Consider the following 25628-nt stretch of genomic DNA (forward strand, 5'->3'; position numbering starts at 1 on the left):
GTACATCAATCTCCGATCGAAGCTGTTAAACGACAAACGAGAATCTACGAAAAACAAAAGGTTATTAGACATACTTAGCATCTATGTATATATGATTGCACTATATATATATATATACTATATATAGCGGGTATCAGGGTGGAGGGGGGGGTGGGGCAGGTGCACCAGCTTACCTTAGGAGTGCGCTTACCATACCACATGCCACTTGAGCAGAAGCCATACTCGAGAGTTATATACTTATGTGTGTGAGCAAAACGGAATGTATGTATTACATCTATAGATATATCGATCTCCCTCGCGTGGGTGAGAGCGAGGCAGAGAGCGAGTACGAGAGCGAGAGCGAGCGATACAGAGAGAAAAATGCGTATATATAGAGGACGGAAAGATACAGCCACTGGTTTCAATACACATCATACTCATGTTCAAATCGGTAGAATACTTGCTACAAAAAAGTTCTGGTTTTTTCATTGAGCACATGCTGAAAAATTACACAACAAACGAATCAAAATTTAAGTAAAATATCCAAGAAAATCGAATCGAAACTTATCAAAAAATAAAAATAAATACTTCTCGCCGCAAAACATCATCCAGCGATCGACAGCAGAGAGAGAGAGAGAGAGAGACAGAAAGGGAGACAGAGCTACTACTGTACTTGAGCTTTGCAATGAGGCCAAAGAAAAGGCTTCGAGGTAAACTTGGATCATTGGGTATATTTTGAGACCTTTGGAGGTCCTGGAAACGTGCCGAAAAGGGGCCCAAATCTGGGCGGAGAGCACTTTAAACTCTTTCCGTGATTATTGGAAATTCCACTTCTGTTATTGTGGTAAATCCAGTGAAAAGAGTGAGGAAGAACTGGTTGTTCTTAAAGTTTTAAAGGCAGAACCGAATAGGCTAGAGGCTAGGAATGGACAGTCTCTAAATTCCCTCCTCTTTGAACATAGAAAATGTTCCGAACTTCGCGTATTTTAGGGGCCTTGAAACCAAAATCAGATTATTTAATAGGCACGCAGAAATTATACATAAATTATTCGAAGCATTTTCTTTGAAAACATTACAAAAAGCGCTTAACTCTAGAGAGTATCTTCTGGTTTATTAAGCCATACAGTAATATTTCTCTGGCAAAAAATGTGTGTGTGTTTTGCTGGGACTTTCTACCAAAAGGATAAAAGAGGTGGCTAAAGTGGTGTGTGAGGATTGTATGGTCGAGCAGAGAGCACACATTGAGAGCTGAGGATTGTTAAATGTAAAAGAAGCGTAAGAAAAGTACAAGTATTTTTGGCGGCCTCGCACGTGAGCAAAATGAGTAATACCAACTTAGGAATAAATAATAAACTATATATATTAAACAGCCAATAAATAGAGAGAAAGAGAGAGAGAGAGAGACAACACACGGCAAAACAGTTGTTTGTTTTTTATGGATTAGTAGTGGGTGAGACAGAGAGAGAGAGAGAGAGAAACGGAGAATGTTAGTTTCGGTTTTTGTTTTTTCGATCACTTTCCAAGGTTCAAGGTTCGAGGTTCGATGTTCAAGTAAAAGAAGCCAACAAGTTGTTTTTTACGGTTTTTACAATAAAACGTATATAATATAATTTCAATATAATTTGTTTTTTTTTGGTTTGTTTTCCTTTTATAATCGTACGACTAATGTTAGCACATACATATAACATATATTCATAGGTGTGTGTGTGTGTGTGTGTGTGTGTGTGTGTTTGTGTTTGGTTGTGTGTGTGTGTGTGTTTATTGCTTGTTTATAGGCGTGTGTATACATTATATATGTATGCATGTCTGGTTAAATATGTCATGAATTCAATTTGTTCGATAAACATCGTTTTGTTCTTCTTCTTCATCTTATGCAACATGCATTTTTATATCTGCCACATATATATATTTTTTCTCTTTTTTTTTTTTCTCACATTTGTGGTCGATGATGAAAGCAGAAATTACTCTAAATCGTATAGTGTTTCTCTCAGTGTATGTGTGCTACAAAAAAAAAAATATATAAATGGAGAGAGAGAGTGCGCCAATAAACTACGTTTTGCTACGTTTTGGACGGTACTGTACTTCTGTCTAACGAGAGAAAACAAGATCTAAAAAAAAAAGAAGCCTCTAAATGTGGTTTCTGTAATTCAGCAAAATGCCTCGCTTATCCCTAGTCTTTGTATTTGTAATCTTGTTTTAACGGCACTTCTATATTGTATTTTGTAATTGAAGCAGTTCTTGTGTGGGGGGCGGAGTGTGCTTAAGCGGAGTAAAATATGTCTTAGATTCTGGAATGCATGTCATTTGTTATTTGTATTATCTTTGCGCCATGCAGTGGAGATTGTGTTCTTGCTGTTAGTTTTCTGTTGGGTTCTAGACACTTTGCGCGGGTGTAACCATACAACACACATACATATGTATATATATATATATATATATATAGTAAATGTTAGGCAAGACATAAAGAGGATATAAGACATAGATATAGTAGGAGTACAGTCTCGCTGCATGTTTAAGCATCGTTCTTATCGAGTATTGTTTGAATAAGCCAAGCAATTAGCTGGCCCATATAGGCATACATTCAGATACAGATAAATATGGTACGATATATATTGCTCAGAGGTTTACAACTATTATATATGTAGATATATGTAGATATATAGATCTCTCTACCGTTAGCGTACTCATTTTGCTTGCCATTGCCATTATACTAAGAGCTAAAACATATACAGATGTAAGAAGATGATGAAAAAGGTTCAGGACGGGGAGGAAAGCTCTAGGGGGCGTGGGGTGTATACGAGTGCTGCTCTGCCGTTAAGCGCAAGTGTATGTGTGTGTAGGTGTGTGTGTGTGTGGGGGGGTGGTTTTTCTTGGTTTTATTCCGGATACTTAAAGGGTTGGAATGAATGAGAAAAGCGGCACAACGGAAAAACTAAATAAAATCGAATAAAGTCGAATACCAACACACAGAATAGGATATATATTTGTTGTTGTTTGTTGTTTGATAGATAAAAACACGATATATATTTCAAATAAAACATTAATAAAAACTATCGAAACTATAAATTAGAATTAGATTTAGAATTAGGATAAGAATTAGTGGCAAAAACACATCAAAAATCTGTTTGTTGTAACGACATTAGAATTACTTCAATTAAGAACAATTTTACAGAGAGAGAGAGAGACAGAGATTATAGTATTTATCATAACATAATGTAAGGATGTTTATTTTTTTATTTTATTTTTTTTTTTTTTTTACTCAAAATGTAGGGGATGGTCTGGGCTGTTGTGTGCTGGTGGGGCGTGTTGTGTCTAAGACTTAGGTGAGTGCGCGCAAGTCAGTGGCAAAAAATTAATTTTCTATTTTTTTTTTTTGATTTCTTAATAAATTATTTATGTAATAACTACATTAAAAACTGGTTTCTTTTACATAAAATATATATAAATAAAAAAAAAATTACATATGTAGAATAGAGAGAGAGAGCGAGAGAGAAACTGATAAACTGATAATCACACGAGAGATCTAACTTAAAAAAAAAACTTAATTCTGTTTGCCAATGATTTTATTCTTTTTAACATTTGATTACAGAAAGAACAAACATTTACAAATACATTGAAAGATAGCGATAAAGTGTGTGTGGGTGTGTGGGTGTGTGTGAACGAAAATGAAAAAGAAAAGTTTTACATACTTCTTTTTTTGGGTTTAAATTTTTGACAAACATAATGTTGATTAATGAATTAATTAATTTTGATGGGTGGCTTAACAGGTGTCAGAGTGTGCGTGTGTGTGTGTGTGTTAGAGAATGATATCTGTGTTTAGTAAGGCTTTAAATATACGATTACAGATCGTTCTTTCTTCTCTTACAGAGTCTGTATGGGTGTATGGGTGTATGAGCGAATGAGCGTGTGTGTGTGTGTTAGAAGAGTACAGAGTGTGTGGGGTGTGGGCTGTGGGGGTGTGTATAAATATAGTAGATAGTAGCAGCATACAGCACGTACAGCTATGATGTATGTATATCGTATAAGTAGTAGTATTTCTATATAACTAGACAATATTCCGTTACGTTATGCACAATTCTCTCGTTGCTCAACAATTTAATTAAAACAATTACAACAGCATTCACGATATTTATGGCCGCTATCTATGTAAACATTTAAGGAGAGACAGCGATAGCGAGAGCGCGCTCAACAGATGACGGGTGAAGAGCAATAGAGGAACGGTTACTGCATTTATGCGGGTGCGACTGCAACAGCAACAGTAACAGTAACAGCAGCAGCAGGCGGATCTGTATAGAGCTTTCAGAGAGCCAGCTCATCGAGAGAGAGAGAGCGCTCATTCTGGCGTGAGTGAGTGCGACTGCAACAGCAACAGCAGCAGCAGCAGCTGGGATTGATTTTTTCGTATTTGTTTGGTGTGCTGGGTGGGGGAGGGCGAGGGGGAGGGGGGGTGTGCTATCACATTGCCTTTGCCGATCTCCCTATTCTTATCTTCTTTTGTTTCTGTTTAGTGTTTGACTAATTTCTAACCAGAGAAGGAACTTAAGTAAATCTATCATCTTCTTCTTCTTCTTCTTCTTTTTCTTCTTCTTCTTCTTGTCGTGTGTCTCTGCTCTCTGAAAGCTTTTCGAAAGCTTCTCTTCTTCGTTGTCTTGCATTTGAGAGTAATGGCAATACCTTACAAGTCCACAGTGAGGTTTGTGTTTCCTTTCGTTAATAACTTAATGGCAAAAGAGTTTTCGTTCGTTGCAAGCTGCGCGGCATTTGTGTTAGTAAGTCAGGGGGCGGGGGCCGGGGGGCAGGGCAGCATGCGCGCGTGTGTTAGTGAGGAGAGCTTTTTCAAAGCCTTCTTGTGCGCGATCGTGTGGGGGGGGGGGGGGGTGGTGGTGTCTAACAACTAAAGTCTAATCGTTCTACTTCTGAGGCACATATTTCTCACGTCTTCGATGTGTGACGGGAGAGCTTTTAAGTACAGTTTTTGCTTGTGTGTGTGTGTGGGGGGGGGGGGGGGGGGGGTAATGGGGGTCCCTTTTTAGGACGTCTTCATCTTCTTGTAGGGATTCTGACCTGGGGCTGCCCCCTGGGCGGCCGCAGCGGCGGCAGCTGCTGCTGCTGCTGCTGCATACTGCTGCGCCGCTGCCGCCTGACTCGAGGGCATGGCATAGGCCGCATATCCGGCGGCGGCGGCGGCTGCGGCCGGAGCGGACATTACGCCCGGATAAAAGTAGCCCTGGGCTCCGGCATACTGCATGGGGGAGGGGGCACGCATCAGGGCGCCAGAGGCGGCCGCAGCTCCCGACACGTACTGCGGCGCCTGGCCACCGCCAGCGCTGCCCGAGCGGAGGGGCGTGCCAGGCGCCATGGGCGTGGACATGCCCGAATTGGGCAAGGATCCCATCTGGCGCATCTGGGCATGGGCCTGGGCATGAGCCTGGGCCTGGGCCTGGGCCTGCATCTGCAGCAGGGTGGCCATGGAGACGGCCTGCGGCTGTGGCGACTGAACGGGCTGCGGGGCAGCTGCAGCTGACACAAATCCCTTGTTGAGGGTCATGCCTGTGTAGGCGGCCGCCGAATGGGATCCCGACTTGCCCGCCGCCGCCGCCGCCGATGCGGCACTGGCCACCTTGAGGGCGTAGTTCTTTTGGGCCACCTCCTTGGCCAGGGCAGCGGGATCGGCATAGTAGCCGCCAGCGGCTGCCGTTGGCTGTGTGTGCGTGAGTCCTGCAGCGGCCGCATATGCGGCATAAGCCTGCTGAGCATAGGCCGCCTGTGCCTGAGCCTGGGCCTGAGCCTGGGCCTGGGCCTGGGCTTGGGCCTGCTGCTGCTGCTGCTGCTGCTGCATTTGGGCCTGGACATAGGAGGGCGTGTTGCCGGCGATGCTCACGATGGAGGAGGTGCCGCTGTTGTAGGGCGAGTACAAATTGGCATAGCTGTAGGCGGGCATGGCATAGTTGATGCGCTGCATATTGGCCTGTGCCTGTGCCAGGGCCTGGGCCTGTGCCTGTGCCTGGGCCTGAGCCTGGGCCTGAGCCTGGGACTGATACGTCACTGTGGGCGAGGTGCTGGTGGGCGTGGGCAGTATCCCAGTGCTGTGGCCATTCATGGAGTACGCGGCATTGCTGGCCCTCTGGTAGGCATCGCCGTTATATTTGCTATAGCCACGCGGAGGCGAGGTCAGGGTGGCCCCAGCTGCTGTTGGGGCCTGGTCTGTCTCCTCATTGAGTGGCTCTTCGGGCGGACTGGCGGACTTGATCCGTTGGCCGTTGGTTAAATTGTTATTGATATAGGACAGGTAATTGTTATTGTCGCCATTGGGTGGCTGGGGCACCGGCAGGGGCAGCAGGCTGCTGTCAGTGGGTGGGCTTGGACAGGAGGCGGGAGAGCTATCACTGGATGAGGTGGCCACTGCTGCTGTCTGTGTCTCCTGTGCGTCTGGGTCAGAGTCTGTGGCAGCTGTAGCTGCTGCTGCTGTTGCAATTGTTTGTGTTGCATTACAATCGATTGAAGGGGGACTTGGGTTTGGCTTCGATGTTTCATTGTGATCGTCAGTGTCTTTTGGAATATCATTCTCTTTTTCGTCAGCAGCATCACCGTCAGCTTTATCGTTATCGTTATCGGTATCGTTATCGTGACCATCGTCACTGGGTTTATTAGTGGGTTTATCTGCTGCAGCAGCTGATTGATCGATTGATGCGGTTGTGATTGATGGATTGATGGCAGTAGCAATTACAGCATTTACGTGAATGGCGTTATTGTTATTGCTGCTGTTGTTGTTGTTGTTGTTGTTAATAATATTATTACTGGCTGTTGTTGTTGCTGTTGTAGTTGTTGTTGTTATGGCGCTACTTAACGCTAATTGTTGTTGTTGTTGTAGTAGTAGTACTTGTTGTTGTTGTTGTTGTTGTGGTTGTTGTTGTTGATGTTGTTGTAGTTGTTGTTGTAGTTGTTGTTGTTGTTGGGGATACTCACATGAGACTGGAACATAGGGCTGCATTAGCTGCTGATACGTAGTCGCACCGGGTTGATACACTGGAATGCCAGACTTCTCTCCAGCTGGACGTTTGAATGGTACCATTCCAGAGAATTGCTAAAGCGAGAGAGAGAGAGAGAGAGAGCAATACAAAGAGATATTAGTTTTCTCTTTGGGCCTTCTTCTTTTAGTTTTTTCTACATTCGTATATATATATATATGTGTATTGATACTTTAACAACAAATTGCTTAAAAACGAGCTTGATTTTGATTTTTCTTTCTTTCTACTACAATTCTTCTCTTTTCTAATGCCAATTTTCGATGAGGGAGAGAGAGAAAGACAGAAAACGTACGTAAAAAAAATAAACTCTATTGTATATAAAAAACAAAACAAAAAAATAATGAATGAAAGCGAATTCGAAGCAAAAATTTCCATGCGAAAGGTAGCGAAAGGGCGCTAAAAGCTGTATTTCAGTGAAGGAAAATGGAAAAGCCTTTCTCCGTTGATCTTTTTTTTCTCCAATTTTTGTCAGGCTCTTTTTTGATCGATTTTGCATTCAAAAGTTTCGTATTTTATGCAGGATATACATATTTTATGGTGTTTTATTTGGTTGTTGTAATTTGTTGTTGTTGTTGTTGTTGTTTGTTGGAGTACTTACGAAGTTTTCATAGTAAAATGAACCAACCGTTTTAACATCCATCTTTTTGTGGCATTTATCGGATTGGTTTTTTGGTTTTTGGTTTTTGGTTTTTGGTTTTTGGTTGATTATTCAGTTAGTGGATGATATAATTTTTTGATTTGTTGTTGTAGTTGTAGTTGTTGGGGTTATAACGGTATTTGTTGATTGGTTGATTGATGATCAGAGGGTTAGGCGCACACACACATTGATTGCAGATTGATTGATTGAGAGAGAGAGAGAGTGGAAGAGAGAGAGAGAGAGAGAGAATAATCGAACGGAAGAGTGTGTTGTTGTGTGGAAGAGCAAAAATGAAGAGGAAGGGAGGGAGAGAGAGAGAGAGAGAAGAGAACACAAATGAAATTAGTGGATATATCCTTCGCACAGTTCAATCAATTATATTCATAGGTATAGGTATAGGTATTGGTATTGGTATTGGTATTGGTATTGGTATATATATATACTTAGTCCTAAATAGTGTGCGTGAGTGTGGTGGGTGGGTGGGTGTGTGTGTGTGTGTGTGTAGAGCATGATGGCGAAAGGATAATCAAGGATATATGCATGTTGCAACTAATTAACCAGCAAAAGCACTTAAACAATTAAGCAACAGCCAACGGCAGCGACTGAGCGACTGAATAGCGATAGCTGTGGCAGTTGCAGCTGGCAGTGGCAAGTGGCAGTGGCAAGAGGCAGTGGCAGATGGAAAGGCCCAAAAGAAAGAAGACACGCCCCAGCCTTGGCGCATTTATCGGTTAAATCATTTTAATTAACACTTTTGTGCCACGTGAATGGTGCTTGTGCTGTGTGATTGATATCATGCCCCTCATGCCCCCTCATGCCCCCTCATGCCCCTCGCTGTGGAATGCCTGTGTGTATGCTGATTAGTGTGAGTGTGTGGTGGGTGGCGGGGGTGGGGTATGCTGATAATCAACGTTAATTGAGGGCACTTTGATGTGCAGGTAAGTGACTGAATAAATGACTAAATGAATGACTGAATGTGTAGTGGGGGGGGCTGGTTTGGTGCTTCGAAAGCATTCCAACGGATGTTAAAAAAAACAACAAAAAAACCAAACCCGTATTGTTGGGGGGGGGGGGGGGGGGGGGCTAACAGATAGTTAGCTTAAGTGAAATATATTCTTCACCCGCCTAAAAGCATGCAACGCAAATGGAAAACTATTTTCAACAATCAACAAACAGAAAAAAAAAAACGAAGCATTAAAATCAGAGAATATCAAATGAAAGGCAAAAATCAACCACAAAATGTAAAAAAAAACGGAAATCAAACGAAACAGAAAACACAAAGTGAAAAAAGGATAAGGAAAAAAAAAACAAAAAAATACCAGTGGAAACAGATCTGTGTCCGCTGCCCGCTTCTTGCCCACTTCCAGTGCTGCTGTATGGTGATGGCCCATGACGGCGGCGGCGGCGGCGGCGGCAGCAGCGGCGGCAGCGGCGGCGGCGGCAGCGTTGTTTGTGGTTGTTGTTGTTGTTGATGTGGTTGCGGCACTGCAGTGGTTGTTGTTGTTGTTGTTGTTGATGTTGTTCAGCTGTTGTTGCAACTGCTGTTGTTGTTGTTGTTGTTGCTGTTGTTGTTGTAGTTGTTGCTGGTGGTGATGGTGGTGTGGGTGGTGGTGTGCCGTAACAGGTGAGGTCTGTGTGTGTGTGTGTGTGTTCGTGTGTGTGTGATTTTATGTGCATTAAAAGAGAGTTTTCCAAATTCCATTATGAATTATAAATGGTTCCGTTATATCGGGTGTCGTCACAATTTAATTGTTTTTTTGTTTTCATATTTTTCCATTTCCCATCAATTATTTAATTTTGTGTCCAATTTTCGAATTTTTTCACATTTTTGTTTTTGTGTGCCATCCATCGTTGAAGCGTTTACAGTATGTGTGTGTGTGTGTGTGTGTGTGTGTGTGTGGTCGTGGGTGTGTGTGCGTTTTTGTTTTGTGCAAACAGATGAAAAATACATAATAGTAGAAGAGTACGGAAAAGTGTTTTGATATTCGGATAAGTAAAATAATAGAAACAAATCAAATTGTTTAAATATACATATATTCGTACAATAATATGGCCGTATTATTCATTGATAAATCAAGCAGAAATCAACAATAAAATAAAATCTGATTTCCGCTTGAATTATCGTTGGACCTTAAATAAAACTAAATATTTTTTTAGGCCTGAAAAATGTCATGGAAATTAATCTCGTGGAAAGCGTAACTCAAAGCCAGTGTTGTTAGAAAAATATTTCAAATATAATTAAGCCTTGCAAAGCCGGCCAAAGAACGCGTTAGATAGATAGATAGATAGATAGAGAGTGAGTGAGAGTGAGAGTGAGAGAGGGCATTCTTTCTGTCTTAAACTCTAGATCTTAGCTTAGAACTAACTTAGTTGTTCGCAATAAAAACCAACAATCGATTTGACTTTTGACACACACTCGTATTGAGGGGGTGGTGTGGGGGGGGGGGGGGCTTTATACCTACCGATGCAGCGTTGCTGGAATAAACATATGTTTAAGAGCAAGATTTGACCTGATTTTCCCCGCCTGTAAGCCAGGGCCATACATTTTTTTTGGTGTAGAGCCCAAGCTAATGCGTTTAACACCGCAATTGGGGATCTCTCTCTGTGTGTGTGTCTAATAACTAAAACCCAAAACGAAACAGAAATAAAAACGAAAGGGCAAAAAACCTTAGCATACATTTGGGGGCACTGCACAAAAATTTGCATTTAAATGGACTCGCACGAAGAGAGAGGCAGATAGGGATAGAGAGAGTGAGAGAGAGAGAGACATGAAGCTTTTTTTTTGTTTTTTTGTTTTTCTGTTTTTGGGCCGCTGCTGTCGCTGCTTGTCCTGTCTCTGGCAATGAATGCTACAAATGGATTAATTCGCTTGGGCGCGACAACTTCGCTGGGGCATGGGTGTATATGTGTGTGTGTGTGTGTGTGTGTGTGTGTGTGTGGATATTGGGGTCGAGTCTATAAAAAAACAACCGACAACAGCCGACTGGCCGCCTCTGGCTCGGCCTCTCTCTCTGCTGAACAATTCATTGGCATGGAAATCTCTGCTTTTAGTTAATTTTCCGGTTCAAACGTTATCCTGCCAGACTAATCCATGTCGTTCGTGTCCATGTCCTGTGTTCGGTGTCCTCTGTCCTGTGTCCTCTGTCCTGTGTGAATGGGGGGGCCACAGTACAGGTTGACATTTACATTTTTGGGCAAAAAAGAAAAACAGCAGGCGGCTGTTTCCGCAGTTTTTCACCCCCCCTTTTTTTTTTTGTTGCTTGGCAGGTGGGCCCGTCGATTGACAAAGAAAACTTTTGGGGGGTGGTGGGTGAATGGTGGAGAGGGGGTGGATAGGGGGGTGTAAATCATAAATACGGAATACAGTTTCGTGTGTGTCGGGGTCTGTTTTTTGTTGTTGTTGGGATATCTATAGATATATATACATGGTTATATTGGCTGGATGAGTGGATAACAACATTGAATAGTTTTTGGGTACAATAAATATAGACTTTTTTGTCATGCAAGGGAATACCCCAAATGAGAAATCAAACTGCATCAACGCTGCATCGGTCGTTAAGGCTCTAAAACCCCGTCTAAATCTGCCCCATACTATAACTATGATCATCTCTAGTCTCTAATCACTTAAGATACACGTTTTGTGGGGTTTTTTATGATGGGAAAAGCTAGAGTACTAGAGTGGGGTTATCAACAAGCTACGGGGGAAGCATGAAGGCGGGGTAAATCATTTTACAAAATAAAATACAAACATGGAGAAAGGTGGGAGGGAGGTGGTAGGGAGGTGGTAGGGAGGTGGTAGGGAGGTGGTAGGGAGGTAAGCGTTTAATTTCTTTCATTTTTCAGGGCTATAATCGCATTAAACGACGACGACCCATAAATACAATTATGCTCGTGTGTGTGTGTGTGTGTGTGTGTGTGTGTCAAAGGACAATTTTCATACAATATACACGTGGGGAGGGGGGGGAGGGGATGGGCTTCCTTCCGGAAAAGCCTCGATTGAATTACGCCTAAAATGCTGCAACAATTTTTCACTTTATACGATATTATGCTGCAATTATGTGTGCCATCTACCTGGCTACCCCCCGCTGCCACCCCGCCACCCTGCCTCCTCTGCCTCCCCTGAATCCCCTGCTGCCCTGCAACAACGTTGTTGCGTCAAATAAATTTCCAGCAGAAAGCAATTAAGTCGCGAATTAAGTACAACGCGGCATTGGCAGCCAGGACACGGACAGGGACACGTACACGTACACTGATACGGATACCAGCCAGGACCTGGCTCCGGCACACACGTGGCAATCACGTACGTGTGCTTGTGTGCCTCTCTTTCACTCTCTCTCTCTTCGCCGGCTGGCTGCGTGCTCAAAGTTTTAACGCGTTATAATAAATGTTAATTTTGGCCCGAACGAAAATCAACATTTATGGCGTGTTTTATGCGAGCCTCAACATATTTTCCCCGCTTCCCCCCCTCTCCCCCCTGCCACTCCACGTTGGGGATTATTGTATACCGCTTGCCAGCTTGTATTTTTTGTTGCCCAAAAATTATAATTTATCAGCATTTAATTATTTATTACTAGACAAAACAAAAAGGAATATCTAAATGCGTACTTTTCCAGGGCACTCGATTGACAGCACGACTGTGGCCTGCCCTCTGGGGTTGTAGTCTTTAGAGTCCCCTCAGTCCCCCCTTTAGAGCCCTGGAGGAGCCGTATATACCCAAAGGCACTCGGTACTAGAGTGGTGTGCCCCCTCATAGCCCCCCAAATGCCCCATAAACTATGATATTTGTTTGCTTATTTCTAGGAGATTTTTCTACAAATATTTCCTCTCTTAGAACCTGAATATAACTCTCTTAAAGACTATATATTTCCCAGCATTATATCTATATAAATCTGGCATAAATCTGTAGCTGGCAGGCAGAGGAGAGCCCCCTAATAGCACCATTATAACCCCATAATAGCCCCATAAACTATGATATTTATCTGCATATTTCTAGGAGATTTGTCTAAAATAATTTCTGCCCAGGATGTGCCCCCCAAAATACACAGATATTTCCTCTCTTAGAACCTGAATATAATTCTCTTAAAGACTATATATATTCCCCAGCATTATATCGAGCATAATTGTGTGGATGCCCCTAATGGAAGATAAATCTGGCATAATTCTGTAGCTGGCAGGCAGAGGAGAGCCCCCCCACATAGCCCCATTATAGCCCCATAATAGCCCATATTTCTAGGAGATTTTTCTACAGATATTTCCTCGGTTAAAACCTGAATATAACTCTCTTAAAGACTATATATTCCCCAGCATTATATCGATCAGAATTGCCCCTCAAGGAAGAATAATCTCTATTTTCTACTACTACGGGTATTTATAACTATTTTTAATCGATGGACAGATTTAATATGTGTGTGTGGTTTGTGTTAAAGTTAATGAAATTGTTGGGCATGCAGCGTGGAAATTGTAATTAAATTTGCTTTAAATTACAAAGGGGGGGTCAAAGGGGGTCAAAGGGCGTCGGACACTGGAAGTTAAAGCAAATTCAATCAACTATTTTCGAACTAGCGGACGGCCTAAGGCGAGTCCTTAAACAACAAACAACATACTATGGAGAGGGGTAGAGTTTCTGGTGGTGGGGGCTGTGGGGGGGGGTGTGTGTTAGTGCAGGAGTAAAGTTGTGTGTGTGTTGTTGTTGTATTTTTCTGTTTGAAGTTAAAAGATAAACGGAAACAGCGCTAGTGAAAGGCAGCAAACATTGGAAAAACAAAACGTTAGGCGGCTTAAACAAAAAAGGGCCAAGGGGGGGGTAACACAAAACAGGTGTGTGGGGGGTGGTGGGGGTGGGGGTAGGGGTGGGTTAAAGTATTGAGAAAATATATAGTATATAGCCATACCGCAGCTGCAGCAGCGACAGCGGTGGCGCGTGTTTGGGCCGCTTTTAATTGTGCCTGTAGGTGCAGGGGGGGATGAAAGTAGCGGCAGGGTTCACGGGCACACCGTCCCTTAACGGCGTCCATGCATACCGTGATCGAGCCATCGTCGTGGCGGGCGACACTCTCCTGCGGGTGGGCGAACCGGCATTCGGATTCGGCGCGCTTGCAGGCGCCGCGTAGGAATTCGCGACACACCTGGATTGTGATCGTGATCGTGGTGGGGGCGGGCGACGGGCGACGGGCGACGGGGTGGGGTAGTTTGGGGGGGGCCGAGCCACACACACACACACGCACACCCACGCACACGCACACACATTATCATTGTTGTTGTTGGTTGTTGATTGGTTGTTGTTGATTGTTGTTGAAATTCGCCATTGGATCGATCGGAGTTCGGAGTAGAGTTGATTGCAGATTGGTTGGTTGGTTGATTGGTTGGTTGCGGGCGTTGGCAGCGGATAGCAAAAGTGGCAGCAGTTGTGGTTTCGGTTGTTGGTGGTGGTTGTTGGTGGTGGTGGTTGGTGGTGTGGTGGTTGGTGTGTTGGTGTGTTGTGGTGTGTTTTTAGGCGGAGAAGGTGTGTGTTTTTTGTTGTTGTTTTTGGAAATAATGGAAGGATATTCAGTAACAAGTTCATTTCTTTTTGGTTTTATATAAATATATATTTTATTTTTATTTTTATTTGTTGATATTTTTTATTTTGCAGGCAAGTGTTTTTTTTTTTTTTTTTTTTTAGTTGCTGTTGCTTTTGTTGTGGTTAGAGCCAATATTTGGTTTAATTTTTGTTAGTTTTTTGCTTCATGCCGATTAGTTTTGTTTCCTTTTTTGGGAGAACACAAGAGAAACACGTGGCACAAAGATAGATAGAGAGAACAACGAGAATGCAAGGATTAAGGGAAATCATACACAAACAAAAACATCAAACAAAAAACCATAACGAGCTCGGTGGGGGAGGGGGGGGGGGGACTGTTTTTGTAGAGAGAGAGAGAGGGAGTGTCTGCTGGGGGGCCTGTAAGATCTATCCCTCAATCAGAATTTAACAGGAAAAAAAAAAGCAAAATGGAAACCAAATTGAGAATTCTGAAGGGAGGGGGGGCGGGGCAAAACAGATCACTAGATCCAAAAGAAAGACAGAGAGACGAGCTTAAAAAATAAAAACCAAACAAAAAAAATCGAAAAGCGAATTATTAGAGGAAAAAAAAACATCAAGTTGGGGTTGCTTCAAAAATTTGGCGTACTTTTTTTTTTTGTGGGTTTGTTAGACGCGTATCTGTGTGTGCGTGTGTGTGTGTGTGTGTGTGTGTCAATTGTCAAATCAATTCTGGGTTATAGAACGTTGTCAGATTTTGTTGTTGTTGTTGTGCGAATTAGAACTCAAAACACTGTACAATATCCATTGTTTTAGCTCGCAATTTGTTCTTTTGTATAGCACATATTTTTTTTGTTTTTTTATTAATACTAATTATAATTAAAATACACAAAAAAAAAGAAAACAAACAAACAAAACACAAAACGTAACGAAATGGTAATACATTTGGGCATTCATTGGCATTTCGTAAGTAAAATTGTAATTAAAACGTAAAACGTAAAACGTAACGTAACGTAACGTAAGCGTAATGGATACATATAAACGGCGGCAGCGGCAGCGGCAGCGGCAGCACACTCCTTGTGGCAAAACAAAACTCACCTCTAGCCTGTCGGAACGTGGTATTTTCTGTTGTTGCACCTGCACCGCCTGGGGCACCACAGGCCCCAGCTGGGCGGACACGGCCGACGGATCGGGCCCCAGCAAGGTGGGCACCAGATGTCCTGTTGTGTAGTACGGACTGTACGAATTGGCCGGTATCCCGGACAAGTATGGATTTGTGGCCTGCACAAAAAGGGGGGGAGAGAACAAGAAGGAGAACATTTAAGGAGGGGGGGCGGCACCCAAAAATACTTAAAAAAATATCATTTGGCAAATTATTTGGGAACGAATTTTCACCCTTTTCAGGGGGGGGGGGGGGGGTAGGGGGAGGGGGGACACTCACCACAGCTGGCACTTGGCCCGATATGACCGGCTGGCCAGGCGCTATGCCCATCTGTTGCATCAATGCATTCTTGAGGGCCAAATGATTGCGTCCATTTATCAATAGCTGATCCTTCAGATGCTGTGGTGGATGAAAGTACTTGCACGGCGGTTTCTCACGATTACAGCGGCCCTGCAAAAGAACACACAAAAGAACAAAAATGGTTAGTAAATTGTTGGCCAAAACAGGGAAAAAAAGAGGCCAAAGACAGACCTCGATTTCGAGGGGGGAAGCGCCTTTTGTGGCACTAAATAAATTACAAGCAACTAATTTATGTTAATATTTAGACCGGCTGTTGTGGCGCTTAACCTGAATCTGTGTGGCGATGCCCCCCATCAGGGGGCAGTCTCTGGCTTCCTCCCCTTCGACAGGTGACTCATGGGGCAGGGTTCGTGCCACACTGCAACCAATTAACTGCATGCAAATGCGTTTGCAATTTCCCTTTGAGCTGGCAAACATTTTTTTTTTGGAAATTCATTTTTAATTGCACAAAAATTCACTTCATTTGCACGTGCGAGGGGGGAGGGGAGGGGTGGGGGAGGTTAAGCCCAAATGTCAACAATAATTATAATGACCAAAAGTCTGAGAGTGAGAGCTAATGCGGCCTGGGGGCATGCAACATGCAGGCAGGCAGGCATGTAAATTATATTTAATTCAGAGCAAATGAAGTTAACAAATATTTGCACCCAAGAGGCGACTCCACGAATGTGGAGCGGCACAAAAAAAAAACATACACAAATTTATATGTAAAAATTCAGGAGTGTGTGTGTGTGTGTGTGTGTGTGTGTGTGTGTGTGTGCATAAATTGATTGTTTGCCTTGGACGAGGACGAGGATGAGGACCAGAAGGAGGACGAGGATGAGGACCAGAAGGAGGACGAGGATGAGGACCTGGCGACCCCAACAATTGGGGCGTTGAGCAAACAGAGCTGGCAACAGTAGCAACTCGGTTTTTTTTCCCAACCCCCCCGCACCCAGTGGTGGGGCTGCCACTGCTGTTGATGGCATTTCAAATTTATGACGCAATGAAAGCTGCACAAGATTTATGGACTCCCCCACAAAAACCGGACGCTAACTTACAAATAATTGTTGTCGGAACAATTTGCATTTCAATATTGGGGGTTTTTTTTTGTTCCCAACGAATATATTTATTTGATAAACTACTCAAAAGTGAGCCACCATTAACTTAATTAATTATCAAAATTTATGTACTAATATAGGCGCCAAATATTTATATTTGTGGAGCACACAAGGAAAATGATTGGAATTCAGAAAATATTTACACACACGCTGGCAATCAGGCATGCCACATGAAGAGGCAAGGCAATTTTTGGTTTATTTGTTGTCATTTAATGCTTCGATTGAGTTTATTTAACAGCCAACAACAGCCACAGATTGACTGTATCTCTAGCTGTGGCAGTATTTGTATCTGTATCTGTATCTGTGCTCTGTATCTGTGCAGCTGTCTGCCTCTGGCTCGCTTCAATCAAATAGTAATGCAATTTTTTAGAGAGCATTTCACACTTGTTGTCCATCGAAAGTGGGCTAATTGCCTTGTTTGATAAATGAATTATGGCAGGACGAGGTATGGCCTTAAAGGACCCTTTAAAGGGACCCCCACAATCGAACAAGACATTATTTTTCTGCATTTCTGGCAGACATTATCTTTTGGAAGCCAGAAGCCTCGCCCGGTGGACACTTTTCTTCCGTTTCGCTTTCTCTCTCTGTCTCTGTCTCTTTTTTTTCTTTGCTTGCCACACGCCACACTAAACATTTTCATGTCATTTCGATTGTAATCTGCATGGCTGCCTCGCCGTTCGCCGTCTGGTGCGAAAAAAAAACGGAAAAGCGAGTGTGAAAATTGCAAATGGTGTCCACTCACGCACGCGGAGAGAAGGAGCCAGCAGACAGAGACAGACAGAGAGACAGACAGAGAGAGAGACAGAAAGACAGACAGCATATTTGCATTGCAGGACTCTGAAACTGGCATCCTGCCGTGGCCGTAGCCGTGGCCGTAGTCATGGCCTCCTCCGCTGCAGATTATCCGCTTTAAATTGCAATGATTACTTTTCCCCTTTTGCTATTTTTTTTGGGGCTGCGGATGGGGCTTTATAGTGATGGCATTTCAGAGCCATTTTTCTTCGCCGTCTCGAAACAATGTCGCCTTGGCTCCACGAGTGCTGAGGGGGGTGAGGGGGGTGGCACGTTCCTGTCCTTCGCTTGGGCTAAGGAATTTCTCATGTTTTCTCCTGCCAAGTGCAAGTCAGGTCCAGTCATGTATATCGTCGCGTATCGCATTGCCATTTGGCCGACATGCGTCTTGGATCCTTCGGCGCCACGGACGGAGCACTCAGGACGATGTCCTTACGCCGGCCCTAGGTCCTGGGTATTAAATGTCATTTTGCATTTCGTGACAAGTTGGCTAATCTGACTCGAAAGTTATTTATTTCTTCTTTGTTGAGTGCAAAAGGAATTTTTCTTACGCTTCTTTTTTTTTTTTCCATTCCTAAGAGCATTTACATGGCATTTTCCACCCCCTAACCCCTCGCTTGACTCAATCTTGACTCAAAGTTTGCTCAGGCCCCCCCCCTGAAGGGTGGAGAGGGGTTAGGAGGGGGCGTGATAGCTACTTTTCTTCAATTTAGCCGCGATACGAATCGTCTTTGAATGTTAATAAAACGGATTTTTATGCAAATTTAAAACTGTTTAGTGGTTCGACTTTGGTATGCATTAAAAAGGAGTCCTGGGGGGGGGATAGACAAAGGCTTGTCTTTGCTTTCTTTCGATGAGAAATGGATCCAACTTTAAGGCAGTTCCAGGACGATTTGTAGGTGCCAACTTGCTGCCGATCGGTAGACCGGCTCTGTGCACAATTCATGTTAAGCCACTTTGCCATCGCATGCCATGTGTCCCCCTTGGCCGGAATTGCAACGGAGGCAACGCCATTTAAGGCTTTACATAAAACATAAGCAGCAACTGTTGTTGCCCGGTCTTGAACAAGTCCAATGCCCAAAAAAAAAAAAATGGAAGGATGGTAATACAAACTAACGGCAGTACAAGCTTTGGCACTTTAGAACTCACACACAGGGACACACACAGGGGCACACACAGGGACACACACACATGCGGGCAGCGACGGCCAGAAACGGCAGAGAGTTGAAAACTATTTGCCACACAGATACACACCACTACCAATAAGGCAAACAACAAATCGAGATAATCAAAAAGCAATTGCAGCCAGCAAATGATACCCAAAGAGAGGGAGAGAGGGACGGAGGGAGGGCAAAGAGCGGCTTTAAGGACCATATTTATTGTATTAAAAATGAAGAAGAAAAAATTCCACCAATAAGGGAAATTTTTTGATTTCCAGCCGATGGAGAATATTTTTGTAAAAATGCAAATTGGCAAAAAGGCAAATGGTCAATATTTGTTAGAACAGAGAGAGAGAGAGAGAGAGACCGGTATGGAGATGGAGATAGAGATGGAGATGGAGACAGAGATAGCCCCATGACAAAACAATAGCCCAATGGGGGAGGGGGAGGGGGGGAGCGCAGACAATGGCAGGGGGAGGCCGTGCAACAGTCACTGAACTCGCCTTCAACTAGCCAATGCATATGGCAGGCTACACCACCCCCCCCCACCCCCACCCCCTTTATCTCCCTGGTGAAACAAAGGACGAGCCTCCATGGCACGCCATGGGTTTTTTTTTTTTTTTCAATCATGCATCCGCTCGAGCGGCCGTTGCATTCAATGGAGCCTCCGCATACTTTTGGGATTTGCAACTGAATCCCAGGGCCCCCCCGCCGCCCCTCGTTTGGGCTTTAAATCTTTGAAGCTTGAAAAAACCCTAGAGGAACTTTTGCGAATTAATTGAAAAAAATGTTGCATAGAATTTTTGGGGGCTAAGTGGATTAACTTTTAAAGGGGGGTGGGAGCAGGGGCAGGGGCAGGGGCAGGGGCAGGGGCAGGGCGTTGTATCGAATGCCATGTTTGCGTTTCATTTGCTCATTTAAGCTCCTCGCTCTCTGCTCTCCGCTCTCTGCTCTCTTCTCTGTCTTTCTTTGGCACCTCCATTTGTCCGCTTATCAGCACCGAAATTCACTTAATTTAATTAAAGTGCACGGCGCGAAAGAGGAGCCGGAAAGGAGCCGCCAGAAAGTATGCAATGCCACTGGTCATTCCGCCGCCATCATCATCAACACGAGGACGATGACGTCCAGGACGAGTGAGAGAGAGGGAGAGCGAGAGAGGGAGAGCGAACGACGTCATGGCTTCATTTTCGCCTCCCGGTTGCCCGGTTGCCCGGTGCTTCGGCTCCGTTGCGCCCCCGAATTAATTTCCGTTTTGCAAACCAATTGAAAATCCAATTTTCAATACACAAACCATATAGAGAGAGAGAGAGGGGGGGGGGGGGGGGGGGGGGAGGGGCCTAGAGGGGCATACGTTTAACTAACGTCCAGTGGCAGTGGCAGTGGCCCTGGTCCGTGCCACACACGTGCGGCAAAAGTTTGCTCACTTTTAAAGAGCTTTAAAAAAGTGGCAAACGGATGGAGTCCTGTGGGGCCACTGCGCCCGAAAGTAGGCAACAATATATGGGCATTAAACGTAAACCGACTGCAGCCTGCCTGCCGCCTGCAGCCTGCCTCCTGCCTGCCTCCTGCCTACCTGCCTGCCTGCCACCGGGTGGCACTGCTGTGGTCAGGTGGCCGTCTCCCCTGCTGGTCACTACCTTGTTTATTTGTACACACACGGATACACCCCCCCCTCCCCCCTCCCCCACCCCCCCTCCCCCTTCCAGGGATATACACTCCCTCTCTCTGGCTTTGGCTCTGGCTCTCTCTCCCTCCTGCATGTGGCCACATAATGCACGCCATGGCGCCTGTACCAGCCCTGCGGCACATTGCCCCCCCCTGCCCCTGCCTTGCCCTGCAGCCGCCTTACAAATTGCCATTCCAGGAGCAGGAAAGGATCTGCTTAGTCGGCTCTTGATTATCCAACCGATGGCGGGCTTTCAATGGCATTCAAAGAGATTCATTTTCCATGCGAAATACAGTTTTCCATTTATTCAATCGCAAGAAAAATTACTGAATATCCTTGAGGTAGGAAAATATTGAATTTTCTTAATCTTAATTTTTGTTTAAAAGCATTTTCATGCCTTTTCTTTAAACTTTTTGATGGCCTATGACCTGGGACATGACTTTGCCATTATCTGTGGCAATCGACACACTGCGGCAGGGATTGGTGGCAACATTAAATGGCTAGTTTTTTGTATATGTTTTTTTTTCTCTCGCTTTTTGATGGCTTTTTAACTGCAGTCATTTGCAAAATGTGTAGGCAAATGTTTGCCTAGGACACACACACACACACACACACACACACACACATCTGGCACACACATCTGGCACACACGACATGGCGGCGTTTCCGTTTCCTTCACGGAGGTTCGCGGCGACATCAGCGACAAAATATCGCGTGACGCGGCGATAAAAAATAATCATCATAATGTTATACGGAAAAAAGGGGGCCAACGAGGGGGGCCAACGAGGGGGGCCAACGAAGGGGCAGGGTGGGAGGTGGTAGAATTAATCGATTTTGTCGCCCCTCTTTATGGGGTGGGTGGCCCCATTTAATGCGATTATTTGCGATTTCTTGTCCGCAAATTAACGACCAGCGGCCGCTTCATAATAATTTAGTAGTCGCAGGGCCATAATAACAGGCCGCAGAGGCGACTGTGGCATGCCCCCAAGGTCGTGATGTAAGCAAATTGATTTCGGTTTGCCCTGAAACATATGTTTTCGCCCCCCCCCCTCCCACCCCATGACCCCTTTTGGGGGGGGGGGGGGGGGGGGGGGGGAGTGTGTTCTCCTGTGCTTCTAAAACTTTTGGCGTACAAAGGCAGAGGCACTTAGCATTCAATAGTTGCATGCCACAGCACATTTTCCAATGCCAACTAATTGAAAAGGGAAGCTCCATAGAGAGAAAGTTTAGGGCAAACAAAGAGAGAGGGGGAGTGGGGGAGGGGGGGACACGAGGACACGCTTTTAATAAATCCATCACATAACCCGCATTATTAAAAAGATCCAAGTCCTGACACGACCAAGCAAAAGTTTGCGCTGGCAAACAAACAGAGGACTCAGGACGCAGGACACAGGACGCAGGACGCAGGACACAGAGAGGACAAGCACATGTCTGGAGACAGAGAAAGAGCAGCAGGAAGAAGGATAGAGAGCTGACAGGGGAACACAAAAAGGCGCTTATCAAATTTCCACAAACGATGACAATCAAGGGGTGCAGTGGAGCAGCAGGGAGTGGCAGGGGGGCGTCAGGGGGCGTCAGGGGGGGTGGGTGACTGCAGGACCCTTAGACGTGGCTGTCCCGCCTTTGGAGTGAATGTAATCGCCAATAAACTGCATAAAGCGGGCAGCGGGAGATGCCGAAGGAATTCAATAAATTCGCAAACAAAAAAGGACCAAAAAGGACCCCTTTTGAGTGAAGCCCATAAATAATTCAATTGTCAACACGACTCCCAAGCAATGCAACATGCGATAATGTTGCCACACACACACACACACACACACACACACACACACACACACACACGGGAGAAAGGACAACTTTTATGGCAACAAAAGTAAAGTTTTCTTCTCTTTTTGCAACTTTATCGATTTACACGAAATGAGGCTCGTTATTAGTTGCAAGGAGCATGTGTGGCAAGGGGGGGGTCCATCCTGTGAGCGACAGTTATCAATGACAGCCCTGCCCCCAAAAGAAGGACTTTTTCATCTCAATTAAAGCCAAGGCTTTGCGCTCAACTGACTAATCCGGAGTCTTCCCCCCTCCCCCTCCCCGTCCCCCTTGGGCTACCAGGCCTTGTTTTATGGCTTGCCACAGATCTGGGCTTTGTCTGGGCCTCTCTACCCCGCAGCCATAGGTTTTCTGTAGGGTATCTGCCAGTCGCAAGTCGCAGGCAGCTGCCCCTTTGCCTTTTTTTATGATTTGTTTCGCTTGCCACATTTCCGTTTTAAAGGACCATCGTCCTTCGACATTGCTGGGGCAATTTTTTATTGTTAGAAAATTGTTTTCTCCGCACGAAACGCATGGAACGGCGAGGGGGGGGAATTGATTTCTTGTCTTTACGGCATTGTCCCTTTTTTGCCAGCCAGCCGGAGAGATCCTTCGAAAGCAGGCAAAGGACGAAAGCTGCTGGCAAATTTAATATGTTATCCTTCGATGTGAGTCCTTTGGCTGTTGTTGTTGTTTGTTTGTTTGAAAAATATTGAATTTTTGCGCAGAAAATAAAATAAAATAAAAAAAAAAGAGAAATAAGGGATAACACATCGTTTTGCCGTGTTTGCGGAAACCATCGATAGGGGGGGGAAAAGGGGGGAAAGGGGTGGGGCCGGCTGAAGTGGAAAATTGTCCCTTCGGTTGTGCTGTTGTGTCCGTTGTGTCCGCTTTGCGGTTAACTTGTTTCAGGGCTTCCCTTTTCTTTTATTTTTGTGTCCCTCCAACATGTGTTTTCCGCCCTGCAATATGCCCAAAGATACACAGATACACGGATACACGGATACACAGATACACGGCTACACATCTTGTACCTTAAGGTATTTGATTTTGAAATTGAATTGCATTTTATTTGCTGCTGCTGCAGCTGCAGCTGCCTCGTTCTGTGGCAGCTTATTGGCTTGCCGCATTTCAGTAATATTTTTCTTTCAGGTGTCGGAATAAATTATGGTCAAAACTTTTAACCACTCAAAATGCAGGAATCTCCGGAAATGCAGGAATTTATGGCTATATTTTCCGCAAAAAAATTGTGATATTTTGTCTTTTAATTGGACTTCAATTGAAAACAAAGGCTCCAAAGGCTCAGACCAAAACCCGGATTTTGTCTCTAAAAATTTAAGACTTTAAATTTAAATACCCCACCGCCCCCGCCCCCGTCCCCGTCCCCGCCCAACTGTTGATATATTATGAATATTTACACATTTCTCTATTTTTCTGGCATTTTCCCAGGGCTTTTTTTTTCGGTGTTCAACAAAGCATTAGCCTCCTGGCCGCTTAGGGACCACCCCTGGCCACCCCCTGCCCCCCCAGAGGACAGGGCAAACACAAACAAACAAGGGGGGGGGGAGGGGGGGGGAGGGGGTTCCAGGGGCAGACAGCAATGATGAGCGGCAGACAAACAAATGGCGAAAAAACGTAGAAAAAAAAACAGGGAAAAATATTGAAAAAAAAATGTGGAGGGGGAGAAAAAAAAAATATAAAAAAATAAAGAGTGCTGGAGAGGGGTAGAAAAAAAAACACATAAAAAATAATATCATGAATGCAATGACTTTTAATGTACAGTTATTGCGCTGTCTGTCTGATGTGGCAGCAGGGAAGCCGCCGCCCCCTCCCCCCCCCCCCGTCCTTGCCACCTTTCCATATACAAAATATATTTTAATATTGCATACTTTCTGGCGCTCGGTGCGCTTACATGACGCTGCAATGTGTGGCATGTGTGTGTGTGTGGCATGTGTGGCATGTGTGTGTGTGTGTGTGTGTGTGTGTGTGTGTGTGTGTGCACCGCAGCGTGTACTCTTTTTGGCAAGCTTCATTGCCACTTTGGCCAACAAAAAGGGGGGGGGGGGCGGGGCAGACAGAGAGTCGCCGCATGCCCCTTGCCCCTTGCCCCCGTGTGCTGCACATACTAATAAGGCTAAGTGGCAATGACAAACACAAATGCAAAGGACGACACACAAACACACACACAGAGAGGGGTGAGGGGAGGGGGAGGGGTGGGTGGGGCCGACAACTGTCTGTTTTGGGGCGTCTCTCGTGTGGCGCCACAAAGCGAAGCATTTTACGACTGTTGAATGACCTCATAAGCATGCGTGTTTATTTTTTTGGTCCGCCCCCCCCCCGCTCCGCCCCCGCCCCACCCCCCCTCTCTCTACACACACAAAAATTGGACATGTTCTGTGGCGCAAACTCTAATTGTGGCAGCTTGTGAGGGGGGGGGGGGGGGGCAACCGTCATATTCCGCAAATTGATGCACCCGTGCACTCGAGCCATTAGCCTTCCCTACCCCCCCTACCCCCCCTCTTCCTTCGCTGCAAGACAGTCTTCAAGTGCTCCTCGGGCTGCTTCTCTCTTGTCGAGCCATCAAATGTTATCACAAAAAGTATTTTCCGAGTCAGCGCACAAACAAAAACCAGCGAAGTAGAGAGAGATGGGGGGGGGGGGGGGGAATGGGGCTTCCACCCGCAGCGAAATTTACAAATAGAGTTGCCATCAAATTTCATATGCTTAACACGTGCCCCGCCCCCCGCCCCGTCCCCCTCCTGTCACCCCTTTTACACGTCGGCGTGGCGTCTCATATTTATCTAGAATCGTCAGTCAGGATTGCATGCGTTGCATGCCACAGCCACCAGGGCTGCCACTGAATCGCAAAAAACACACAAAAAAGGCTGCCCAGCAAAATTGGCTTTTCTGTCACTCGTTTGAGAGGGGGTGGGGGGGTTGGAGGGCCTCTGCCAAAAACCCGTCAAAACTCAATTAAAATTAAGCATCCGATAAGGCGACCCCAAAAAAACGAACAAACTAATGCAAACATTTGCCAAACAATGAAAGTGAAACGAGGGGCGGAAAGGGGGTGGGGCATACCGCGGGATATCTGGCAAAGGTTGTTGAAAATTTCCATGGCATACTTTCGGGCGCCAGCAGAAAAGTTAACCAGTTATGTGCGGGGGGGGGGGGAGGGGGAGGGGGTGACCCAAAAACACAATCAAATTAGAGGCAACAGCAGCCAAAGATCGAAATTCGATTCTTATGTAAATCGAAACTCCTTGGAAAACGCCAGGCGCCCGGCAGCTGTGGCCACTCGACTCTCGCTCGGACTTGACCCTCGCTCTAATCTGCATAATTTGCACACATCTGACCTGGGCCTGGGCCTGGGCCTAATGAGGCAACGGCCCTGCCCGCAGGGTAGTTGCAACATCTGCTCGATGGG

At 45.1% G+C, this 25628-nt stretch overlaps 1 protein-coding gene and 1 long non-coding RNA gene across 26 annotated transcripts in view; both read right to left on the reverse strand.

Annotated features, from left to right (window-relative positions):
* The window catches only part of LOC108158029 (protein muscleblind), a 129893-nt gene that overhangs the window by 5804 nt on the left and 98461 nt on the right, over positions 1-25628 (reverse strand). For 6 of the 25 annotated variants that reach the window (XR_004472563.1, XM_033392215.1, XM_033392216.1 and 3 more), the window contains exons 2-6: positions 15600-15770; positions 15257-15439; positions 13536-13769; positions 8964-9275; positions 6946-7063 (exon numbers count right to left, since the gene is read on the reverse strand). Coding sequence is in view for 24 of the 25 variants with exons in the window: in XM_033392215.1 (XP_033248106.1) it covers positions 6946-7063; positions 8964-9275; positions 13536-13769; positions 15257-15439; positions 15600-15770 (1018 nt within the window). In the remaining variant the exon portion in view is untranslated. Of the gene's footprint in view, positions 1-3356; positions 7064-7605; positions 7648-8963; positions 9276-13535; positions 13770-15256; positions 15440-15599; positions 15771-25628 lie in introns of those variants that run through there. The other 19 variants (XM_033392213.1, XM_033392209.1, XM_033392210.1 and 16 more) reach the window with 11 other exon arrangements.
* On the reverse strand, positions 10082-13515 carry LOC117188394. The gene is made up of 2 exons (XR_004472564.1): positions 12912-13515; positions 10082-12478 (listed from the first exon to the last, which is right to left on the reverse strand). It is a non-coding gene; the product is annotated as an uncharacterized LOC117188394 (long non-coding RNA).

Source organism: Drosophila miranda, chromosome 3, assembly GCF_003369915.1.
Source record: "Drosophila miranda strain MSH22 chromosome 3, D.miranda_PacBio2.1, whole genome shotgun sequence".
NCBI classification, from domain to species: domain Eukaryota; kingdom Metazoa; phylum Arthropoda; class Insecta; order Diptera; family Drosophilidae; genus Drosophila; species Drosophila miranda.